Below are 12,607 nucleotides of genomic sequence, written 5' to 3'. Positions count from 1 at the left end.
ACATATAATGTAAATGATTCATTTCATTTGATTAACAAAATTAATAATATCCACATCCCCTAACACTACTCTCTCATATCCCTAGATGTTTCATCATTGTTCACCAACATTCCAATAGACACAACACTGAACATTATTAAAGATAAAAGGCCCAACATAACACCACACACAAGTCTATCAAATAACACGTTCGTAACAATGATCCGACACTGCTGTGTTAACGGATACTTTACATACGACAATCAATTTTACAAACAACTATTTGGTATAGGCATGGGTAGTAACCTAGGCCCGATACGTGCTGACATAATCATGACACATCTCTTAAATACAGTCATACCACAACTTCCTTTCATATTACCCTTCCTCACTAAATACGTAGATGATATATTGACAGCAGTTCCAACAGATCAAATTCAAACTACATTAGATAGATTTAATAGCTTTCACCACGCCTACAATTTACACGTGAAATCGAAAACAACAAAACAATAAAACAACCCGATGGCACATTAATCACAGATTGGTATCAAAAACCAAGAAACACAGATCGCTACCTCAACTTTACATCTCACCACCCTCTTCATACAATAATAAACACGGCCAAAGGGTTACTACACAGAATGATTACCCTAAGCCATGAATCATTTCACCACAAGAACATAAAGATATACAAACAGATCCTCCATAACAATCTCTACCCTAAACAATAATCAACAACTACAACTCAACACTAACACCATCCACCAATACTAATAATAGTAAATTAAGTCTATCAAATACAAACAAACCAGCATACATTTCCATGCTATTTATACAAGGCCTATCACATAAATTAAACACATTTCTCTCATCCGATAACTTCAAAATAGCTTTCAAAAATTATAAAACAATCCAAACACTTTTTTCTAAAATTAAAGATCCCACACCGATAACAAATAAATCTCACGTAATCTACAAGATCAACTGTTTAAACTGTCCGGCAACTTACATCGGTCTTACATCCCAATATCTGGGCAAAAGAGTAAAGCAACATATCTATGATTGCAAAAAACCCAAGCAAAATCCTACAGCACTCGCTACCCAATATTTTGAACACCAACAGAATTACGACTTCAAAAATCCCAAAAATATTACATACAGAACAAAACAAACATAAACGTAATTTCATAGAAATGGTTTACATCAACGGAGATAAACACAGCATCAATACAGAACAGATACATGTAAACTCAGTCGCAGCTACGCCAATATCATTAATCAAATTCAATATAGATAACATACTTATCTTCACATCACATTCCACACATTAAACATTTTTCACATAGTCTAATTTTTCAAAAATTTAGCTCTCCTATTCCTATTTAGCCCTTCCTATAAAATCCTAAAAGGATAATCTGGCCGAACCATTACCAACTTTTTTCTCGTCGTCGGCTCTTTTCACCTCAAAGAAGCCGACGCCTTATACAAAAATTTCTTTTCTATATCGACTTCTTTCCCCACCCCTTCAAAATCCAACGTATAAACATAAAACAGCAAAATCTCACTGGCACTCTCAACACGACACGCAAGAATGGCACAATTACACAGAAGACAAACACTTTGAGTAAGTAGAAATTCTTTCATTGAATATAAAAAATATATTTTGCATTGTATAAATTCACTTTTCCACATCCTAAATGTATTTGTTAAATGTAAACAATGTTTGTAAATCCCAGGCCCTGAAGATGATCTCAATAAAGATCGAAACGTTGGCACGATAAAGAAAATGTTCTTCTGAAACCTACATTACACCTGACCGCTTCTCACGATTTCTGAATAATTACTTAACAAAAGACTTGGACAACTAAGAGAACTTCTAGGACCGAAACCCATTTTGACCGTCAAAACTAAACTAAGTTTGTACAAGACTTTACTACACTACTTTGGACATAAGGAGGAGAATTGTGCGTTTCTGCCGAATCGAACATCCAGCGCATCTAATCCCTCCAAACCTCACAACGATTTTCAGCAATGATTCTCGTCGTTTTCTTGTCATGTTGCCTCCGAGGGTGTTAGTGTGACAAAAACGTTTTGTAATTTCATTTATGATATGTAGAGTATTAATTTGTATCGTCATTTTTAATATGAATAGTATACAAATAAAATACTTTTAAAAAATCATAATTTTGAAACCCATCTTGTAAAAATAACATATTAAACCACTATTTATACTACTTTACAAAAATCCTCGGCTATTTGTACCTATTAAGAAGATCGCTCATACGCTTCTCTAATATTTTTCGACCTAGTATTACAAAAAAAAAGTTTTATTAAAATTGTTGATTCTCCATCCATAAACTATCCCCCCTCTGTATGAATAAAAGATCTCATCCTTGATTCAATTTATAATGTCGAATTAAAATCAAATATTTAAGGAGCAGATAATAGAGGTATTAGTCATAGCATTAGTACAAAATACTTATAAATAAACTCCAAAAATGTTATAATATTTGAATAAAATTTATGTACGGCCATTGAAATTCATAAAATCTCGTACTAAAATGTAAATTAGATTTATTTGCTGAGATGTTTTCGGTTCTTGTCATTTCGCTTTCCGTGAGTTTTATGTTATCCACGACATCTTTTGTCACTTGGAATTTCTTTAACGGAGAAAATATACATTTTCACAAATAAAGACTGGTAAACTTTCACATGTAGAACCGGACTTGATTCCCCTTGAAATTTCGACTCCTCTCAATCCGTTAAATCCATCCGTGATTGAAAAATAAGGTCGACTCGATCGTACTTAATCCCAGCGGTGGAAGTTGTCTGTTTACTTTTCCAGTAGTGTTACCCGCACGCCGGCTGCGGTCCGCGGAGTACCGCTCGCCCCACGTCTGTTGCCATGGCAAAACGATGCCTATCTAGGGTTAAAAATTCTTTAATAAAAGGCGTCGGGTTGATTTCCCCTGGTGAAAGAAACCGTATTTCCCATATTGGAAGAGGCCTGTTGTTGAACACCCGTCGATTATCTTTTCCGCCTTATGCCTGTGGCAATCATGTCGTAAATTATCGACGCTGTTACATTTTAACGGTCGTAAATTCTCACTTTGTATCGGATAACATTTGATTTGTACTCACATACCTCCCAGTATATTTTATAGTTTCTATAAGAAGGCATTTTAAGATAAATGCTTAAATGAGTTACATGGCATGACATCCTAAGCATAACGACGCAATCAATTTTTCCTCACCCACCTGTTCCCTATAAAATTAAAATTCCATTATAATTTAATAGATCGCTATGGTCAATTATTTTAAAATAGTTTTCCTGTTTTTCTTAATTAATTGTTATTTGTATATATTTTATTTTTATTATAATTTTATATTTGATGAAATTTGAGAGATATCATTTGTTGTGGTCTCATTTCTATTTACATATAATCTGTACATAGGCAATACATACTGTAAAATGTTCATGTTTACGTTAACGATAAAATAATGCTTTCTATCAGCTGCTAACTTCTGAATATAATCAAATATTTATATGGAGAACACACACACACACACACACACACACACACACACACACTAGACTGAAAGGAAAGACAACGAATGGGCAACAAGAAAAGAGAGAGAGAGAGAGAGAGAGAGAGAGAGAGAGAGAGAGAGAAAGAGAGAGAGAGAGAGAGAGAGAGTGAGAGGAAGGCGAAAAAGATAGAGAGTGAAAAGAGAACGAGAGACTGCGTGATTGTGAGAGCAGTGAGAGAAAAAAGTAAATTCTTAGTAATAGAGTAGGTTGTAGAAGATAAAAGACAGTAGAAAAGAAAGATACAGTGAGAGTGAGAGATGAAGTAAGATGTGCTGAACAAATCGTGAAAGAAAAATAGCAAAATAGATGGAGAAAGAGAGTGACAAAAAAAGGAATGAGAATGAGAGAACAAGGGAATGAGAGAAACGGAGAGAAAGATTGAAATACAAAGAGAGGCAGTGAGTGAGTGAGGGAGAGAGAGAAAGAAGAGAAAGAAAGGCAGATGGATAGACATACAAACATAAAGAGATTAATAGATATACAGAGAGATAGATAGCAACGAACATAGATTTAGTGAGTGTGAGATATAAAAAATGGAGTTCAAAAAAGGAGATGAGGGACACAAGAGCGATGAGAGAAGGGAATATAAAGATAGATGCCTAGAAGAGAATAATGATACGTAAACATGTGAGAGAAAGTGAGAAAAGAGAACGTGAGAATAAGAGAGATGACATTTATATTTTCGAGGTGGAGGAAAAGGAAGAGAGAGAGAGAGAGTGAGGGAGAGAGAAAGAGAGAGAGAGAAGAGGGAAAAGAGAACGATAATTACAGATGGATGAAAAGTGGAAAACAAGAAAATATTAGGTGATCTAAATTGATTTAATACGGAGGGAAATACTCAATTAATTATACACACTTTTTTCGAAATGAAAAATTTGTGTCACAGGCGGGATTCGAACCCACGACTTTCGGCTCAATACGCCGCTGCTCTACCACTTGAGCTACCGTGACTTCGATCGCCCATGCCACAAACTTCTCATTTCGACTACCCGATTTTATTCTAATTTAACGGAGGGAAAGTTAGAAAACGGCATATAGGGTGAATGGTATGTAGAGAAAGAGATAATGTGGAAATTGTAAAATGTACAATGTACATGGATAGTAAAGAATGGCCGGATGAATTGAAAAGCAGAGTCTTGCTTGCCTATTTATTCTATTAATTTTTCGAGAAAACCTTTCATTTAGGTGTAAAGCAAAGGCGAGTAAGTGAATCGATTGCGTGATTGAGAGTACGTAATTGGAAAAGGTAGTTATAAATAGAAAGATTAATAGAAAGTAAAAGGTGAAACTAAGTATTAGAGTGAAAGAAACAGACATTGATAATTACAGTAAATGATTGTAAGAACTTATCGATTTATCAAATGATTTGTTTTTGTAATTTTGCGTGTAGAATAATTCTGGGGCATTAACGGAAGGTGGAGTAATAAAAGATTTTAACTTTTTTATTGGCAAATGATGCGATTATTCCTCTTAATAACGGCGATTACTCTAGTAATCCAATCGAGGTCCGCCAATGACGGCTAGGCGAGGGGTGGAGTTGATTTTTCACCCGATCTCGGTGGAAATTAATGAGTTTTCCCAAGAGCGACTTTTGCGTCGGCCAATCCGTATTAAAAAAAGTACTCTACCCTGTTCGAACCGGCTATAAACAATTAGCCCTAAATCAAGTAAAAGAACCCGACGGTTTAGTTTTACCGTCTCTCCGCCATCAATTTGTAAATTAAATTGTGCAATTAAAAACTTTAATAAAATGACTGAAACAGACGAACTAAATTAAAAGTATAAGTCGATTCAAATAGCTATTGTATCTGTCAGCATGGCTAACTGTCCGTTATATCAGTCACAAAGAGTTTTCTCAGATTGATCAAGATTGATCTTCCCGTAGAGTATTATTAATTTATTTATTCAAAAAGAGAGAGAAAGGGGGAGAGAGGGGGAGAGAGAGAGAGAGAGAGAGAGAGAGAGAGAGAGAGAAGAGTTGGAGTGGGAATAAGACTACGGTAAATGAGAAAAGATAGGATGGCAGAGAGAAAGAAACTGAATTATATTTTAGCCCGCAGTGGCCGAGTGATTAACTCGTCCTACTATGTTTTCCGCTAGGTGTTTTTTAGCTAGCCGTTCTGGGTCCGAATCCCAGCACAGCACACAGAAATGTAATTGGTAATTATCTGTTAACGTCATTGTAATGTGGTTTGATCCAACGCCCGAGCAATGTGTTCTTGGACCTTAACCCTTCTGCGACAATAATTGCTTTACGTTTACTTTACTATAACTATTATGAACGTCACAAACTATTTACTTCATTGAAAAATGTGAACAAGAACAAATAAATCTCGAACGTGTAGACAGCAATTAAAATTTAATTTTCTTATGATTATAAAATACGAGAGGCAATAGGGGTATTCACGATATAGGATGTATCTATTATTAATGAAAGTATAAGGACCGGTCAAAACCAACAAAAGAAATGTATTGGTCGGAATTAATTAATGCGTATCTAAGAATAAGAATACGTGTAAACAAAAACAGCTGTTAAATCCATGGCTCCATGTTGGTTACCTACGCCCTAACGGTTAGCAATGTGACTACATTTTCGACCTTACTTTGGATTGAAGTCACGATAGCTCAAGAGGTAACAATAATAAATTAAAACTTTTCGTTATATTAAAGAACGAAAGCATTATGGACATGGATCGTCCGATCCGCCTGCCAGAGGTCATTGGTTTACAAATTATATGCAGTTTAAAAAGAGAGAGAAGAAAATAAAAAAATACAAAATAAAATAAAATACAAAATACAAAAATAAAAAAGTATACCTAAAAATGCAAAATACAAAAAAAAATTCTTGAATCAATTCGTATCTGAAGCTCCAAGCATCTTTAGCATACCGAATCAAGCACCGAGAATTTGAGCCACTCAAGAATTGCAATAGCTCACTTCTTGAGAGTGTTAGTTGTAAGAACCGAATATCAGCTCAAGTGGTAAAGCAGCGGCGTATTTAGCCGAAGGTCGTGGGTTCGAATCTCGCGCGTGACACTGACATTTTGTCTCAACCAATATCTTACATAAAGATTAATTAATTGAAAGAGGGAATTTGGTCTAGCGGACCACGAAATCTAATGGATTTAATAACTAACACCTAATATTGGCTCCGGCCTGTTAGATTGAGCAATGTTAACTAGCCGATTCTTACAAGTCTACGTCATCATATTTCTAGATCTACCAGGACCTAACAGACTTAAAAGGGTTAACACAAATACACCCCTATTATATAAAAACTAGAAAAAGTTTACAAGCTTGAACGCTGATTCGTCCATCAGATTAGGAAATAAAAAATATACAAAATTTAAAAAATCTCTATTTAGCACACAATAAACGGCATTATGCATTACCGTGGTGTTTGAGCGATTATTTTTCAGATGATCGGGTCGAGAAGGACCAATCGAGTACTTACGACTGGGGTCTCAGAAGCAGTTCATAACTCGTGCGGAAATAAGGTCTTTCAATCAAGTCCAACGGCGTGGAATGGATTGTGTTCCACCTGAAGGAGGAACTTGAACAATTTCATGAAGCCGAGCCAGCCCCCCCCCCCACGAGTCCTTTTGTCGTTCATGCAAAACGGAAATGAGCAATGCTATGCTTAGAAGATCGCAATCCATAGTCAAAATGTTGTGCTGAGTTCTAAGTAAATTAGTTTCACAAGAAAACGATTCAGAATTGGAGAATTTGAATGAATATAATTTACCTCTGGTATTGGGTTTTCTTGCAATTTCTAACTGATAAGTGGGAATGACAGAATGGGAATGTATTCCGCCGATTCAAATTAATTGACTGCCTCATTTTAGATAGGTAAATATATTACATAATAACAAATCAAATATAAAATAACATTTTAATTCTAGTAATAAAAATATATCGGAAGGCAAGTTTTTTATACATTTATTATTATACATTTGTAATAAATCATTCCCCAAATTCTATACTTAGACTGTCCCGTGAATTCAGGAGGTTATTATAAATATCCAATTGGACTAAACATTCCTTATTGTACAATATCTGAATCCCAATTTGTATCCGGGATATTTCACTTTTCAAATAACTTCAACATTTCAAAACTTTATACAATGAAGTTCACCATATCTTATAAAATGTTAAGCTTAATATTTTATTAATAAAAATAGCATTATCCACCCTAAGATATTCATCTGTGTTATTTATTTGAAATTTTGAACAATTGCTAAGAAGACACTTTTACGAGTTTCCACAGTTCTTTTTAAATTTTAAGTAAGATTTCTTGGTTCTTGGCACTTACAGAAATATCTACTAAAAATGATTAAATTCATGTACCTTATTTTTCAAAGTTCAGTTATCACTCTTATAAAAAAAATTTATAGACTTTTAATCGACAAAAGTTTGATTTTCTGTTAACAATTCTTTAAAATATTTAGTCATTAACATGTTCAAATTCTATCAAAAATAATTAAAATAATACAAAAAAACAAAAACAAGAAAGACACAGAAAAGATGAAAGCGGAGTGAGTATGTCTATTTAAGTTTTTAAAAGATAAATCATATTCATAGTTCGTTGTTTTCAAGTTGGGCAAGTGAATAATAATTAATATTATTTGACTAGGGATTGCGATCTTCTAAGCAGAGCATTGCTCATTTCCGTTTTGCATACACGAGAAAAGGACCGTGGAGAAATAATTTGATTTCGAAAATGTATCAAAATTTGGGCTCATTTGGAAAAGGAAGCTAATACTACTATACTACTGCCTATCACTGTGGCATTAAACAAAACGATTAAACCTGTTAATTCTGATCGTTAAGAAAAAACTATGGGAGGTTACCGTTTTAACTTTCTTCTTACCATTTCGTTTTTTCGAGAAAACCAATTGTGTCAATTGAAATGGAATATTTGTCATTGATTTACAAAATTGTATTAACGTTACCTTAAATTACAAATTATTAGGAATATAGCAAAAATATATGGTAAAAAAGTAGAATACTCATTATTTCTTGACATTATCTATCAAAGCTCTGAACAATCGACAATCGTGATGTAATATTCAATATCAACATTTTTCACCGATGTGTTCAGTTCACTGGGTTGCACTTTAGAAAAAAATAAATTTTTAACCTAGCTGCAGAGAAGGATGTATGGACAATAATACAAACGGAACATGACGTCCAATCGGACGTGGGGTGCGAGAAAAGTTCCATTGGTACGAGTGAAATTTCCTTTTACGGAATTCTACCTTTTTATATCAGTATAAAACGCGGTCATCATATTTGTAGAAATTTTTCAATGTAACAAGCACATGGTATCGCCGAAAGTAGTTCGGAACAGAGAAACAGTATTATAACGGATGTTACTGCAGGAAGAATGCGATACCAAGTAGAAAACTTCGGATATAGAGTGGAACAAGAGTGAAAACAGTTTGTACGAGCTTTTCTCTATACAACTCCCCCTTCCCTGATAAGTTCTAAAAAAGACATACAAGGTTTCTTTATTTTTATTTCTTGAAAGCTGGGTCGAGTTTCTATGGGTGAGGGGGAATCCGACAGCGAAGGCACGAGTTGAGGCCGAAGCTTAGAGTGTTGCTACCTTCTATTTTCGGGATAATAAATGGTATACCGTTAGAGATAATTCCTCCCTTTTCACTCGTCCAGTAATTGATCGACTTGGGGTACGCCTCTGAATTGCATTCCAGTGTCATTTGTTCGCCTTCCATCGCTCCGACCAACTGGTTCTGGATCCAGATCATCGGCGGGACTGAAAAACGGACGTTTCTTAGAAATACGCTGTTAATGTGGTAGGCGGGAATGTTTGTAATCAACTCACAATGGACTATTAGCATAATTCGTTTGCTCACTGACGGTGGCACGCCGTTCGAAGCGATGCACAAATACGCTCCCATATGCAATCTGTTGACTTTCGTCAAGTTGAACTCAGGCCCTTCAATCGTCGGAACTGTAACAAAAAAAGTTCATTGTCAAACTGACATGTCATTCAAATGACTAAAATATATTAGGTTGGAAACATTAACTTATTTCAGTTGGTGGGCGGACGTACGGCATGACCATGTATGTATAACTTTTTTTTAAATTTCATTAATATTCTGATAGTACGGTTCTTAAACCAATTGGATAATTTTATAAAAAACAAATAATATATTTTCAATATTTTTTAAAATCACTTTACACCACTTGCAGTTCATGGTTATCAAATAGTTACTTTTCAAATCAACAGTAATTTCTTCATTAAAAAATGGTAGATATTACTACATTACATTACTTTGATATTTTCTGTCATTATTATCCAATTTCCATTTCTTACACTCTCGATAACAGATTTTTATAATATTTTTTATGTTAAAAATTAATGTGGTATATAGCTAAATAGTCAGTGTTCAAACTAAGTGCTGCTTATTTCCATCCTGATGGTAAAAATACTGTTCAATATTCTAGTCAATAATTATCCTTTACCTTCGGTCAAAAAATAAATTGATGATAGAACTCAAATGATTGAATAGCGTTTCCAAAAATGAAAAAAAAAAAACGCTATGTAGACGATATTTTATGCATAAGTCGGCAACATTAGAGGATCTCAAAGAATTCCTCCAACTAATTAATTCTCTACACCGTAATATAAATTTTACATTGGAAATTAACAAAGATGGTTGTTTGAACTTTTAAGACCTAAATTGTCCATAATAAACAACCTAATAGAAAAAGACGTATATAGAAAACCCACAACTACAGACACTATGGTGACAGCGGATTTTTCCCACCCAAAAGGCTGCTGGTTCCATTTGGCTCATAGACCGTATGTTAAAACTTCCATTAAACCTGCTAACTAAAATAGCTAACTAAAATAAAAAAGAATTAGAAACTATTAAAACCTTAGCAAAAGACAATGGGTATCTAGAAATATTTATTGATAGGTTGCTAATTAAAAGAATAAAAAATTAACTTTAAAAGAATCAACAATAGGACTCAGCCACCCCACCATAAATGAATCATTAGGTTTCCGTTGTTTGCCATACATTGTTGAATTATCGGAAAAAGTTAGTAAAATTTTTAAACGGGAAGGATTTAGAATAGCTTTTAGAAGTACGGGTCCACTTAAAAACATCCTCTCAAAACCTAAAGACAAGGTAGACAACTTAGCAAAAAGCGGGGTTTACCAACTTAATTGTAATGATTGTGATATTAAATATATAGGACAAAGCGGTAGAGAAATAAAAACGAGAGTAAAAGAACATTTGCCTAAATCGAACAAATTTCCGGAATTTAAGGACCATCTAAAAGAAACAAAACATAATTTCAATTCAAATTTAAATACAACAGAAATTTGAAATTAAAAAATGTAAAATTGAACATGGAGATAAATTAAATAAATATAATAGATTTTGATCTTCCGCTTTCTACCATAATTCCAATTTTAATTGTGTACAGAAATAATATCAAACGTCCAAATATTTAAATTAATCATTTAATTATTATTTTTTTATAATAACTTAATAATATTAAGGTATTATTCTAATTTTTTTTATCTTTTATCTTTAATAACTAATTTATAATTAATTTCTTACAGTATTTACTATTATAATATTTACTTACTCTACTTATAGTATAGTAGTACTCTCATTATAGTAATTACTTACTTACTCCCGCTTTTCGCACGTTCAAATTGAACGCCATTAAAAAACCAGCTTCTCAGTGGAACGTCGCGTTGGCGGGGGTATCGGCGGGTTCACTTTTGCTAAGAGTCGAGAGACGTGGTTGTAGAAATCCTTCAAGCTGATGATGAGCTAAGGAAATCCGATCGAAATCCGGAACGTTGGAAAACAACTTACTGTGAGTAGGAACTATCTTTTTTAAAAAAGGATTGAACACCGCACTCACTCCATCATTCATCATTTCTATAAACAATTACTTATGTAAGTTGAATTTTAAACAAATTGTTATCTTTGGTTAAGAATAGGACGTTTAAATTTGCATGTAAATATAACAACAATCTTAGAAACACGGATTCTCAAAACAGAGTTTCCACCTACCGAACTATGTAGTTATGTTGCCTCAAAACTTTTTGCAGGGATTGTGATAATGCACAAACTAACCACTTACTCGAAGACAGATGTAGAATGACATGAATTTGATTGAAAGGACAAGTATATACAGGGTTTTGCTCTTTCCCAACATTGTTGTGTCATTCAAACACAAAATTGATTTTTAGGAAATGGAGATTGCTAATAAAAACATAACTTAGGGAGGAAGTTAATCAAAGAAATGCTCTGCATAAAAATTTTTAGAACAGGATATCTTACATTTGGGTAGTATTTATAGTTTTATTATTTTTATTTTTTATTTTTTTTATTTTTTATTGCCGGCTAACTGGGTCATCGCCGGCGCCTAACATATAAACCTTCTCGCATTTTCTATTTAGTTATAGTTTTATTCTTACCCAAATTGTCACAGTTGTTATATTGTATTATTTATTTATTAAAAATGGTAATTTATATATTATTGTTTATAAAAATATTAATTGTTAAATTACAAAGTTTTAGTTGTGAATTTTACCGCGATAAAGTTCTATAACCAAAAAAACAGTCACTTAAGGACATTTTGTGAGCCATTGGTGTCGTTGTGTGAAATACGTGGTTACCACTTCCCGGTGGGCTGGGTTGCGTTGACCTACCACGTGTCTAATCATAAAGTTTTTAAAAATAGGATTTCAAAGTAAGTAGGATAATAATCATTATAATTTAATGTATGTAACGTGTAATGAAAAAATGCACTTTATTAAATAGAATAAGTAAAATACAGCTGAAAGCTCGCCAAAAGGTATCACCTCACTCTAAGGAGTATTACACATTTTCACGTAGTGGATCCTTATGTTGTATACAAATATATTTAAGTTAATATGACATAAACACTAAATCTGTACCACCCCATCACCCTTTCTCTCCTCAAAACAGTATCTTTTCAATTATATACTTCTTTATTTTGTCTCTCCCTCTCTATTTC

General features: G+C 33.6%; 1 protein-coding gene across 1 annotated transcript in view; it reads right to left on the bottom strand.

The window, feature by feature from the left end:
* Nucleotides 1-12,607, bottom strand: part of LOC106670331 (neurotrimin-like) — a 103,954-nt gene that overhangs the window by 39,120 nt on the left and 52,227 nt on the right. The window contains exons 4-5 of the mRNA XM_024230222.1: nt 9,420-9,548; nt 9,213-9,350 (exon numbers count right to left, since the gene is read on the bottom strand). Coding sequence (XP_024085990.1) covers nt 9,213-9,350; nt 9,420-9,548 — 267 coding nt within the window. The remainder of the gene's footprint in view (nt 1-9,212; nt 9,351-9,419; nt 9,549-12,607) is intronic.

This window comes from Cimex lectularius, unplaced genomic scaffold (assembly GCF_000648675.2).
Source record: "Cimex lectularius strain Harlan isolate CLEC.00 unplaced genomic scaffold, Clec_2.1 scaffold348, whole genome shotgun sequence".
NCBI classification, from domain to species: Eukaryota; Metazoa; Arthropoda; class Insecta; order Hemiptera; family Cimicidae; genus Cimex; species Cimex lectularius.
The sequence above is the reverse complement of the archived record's forward strand: the minus strand, read 5'-3'. Positions and strand labels throughout refer to the sequence as shown.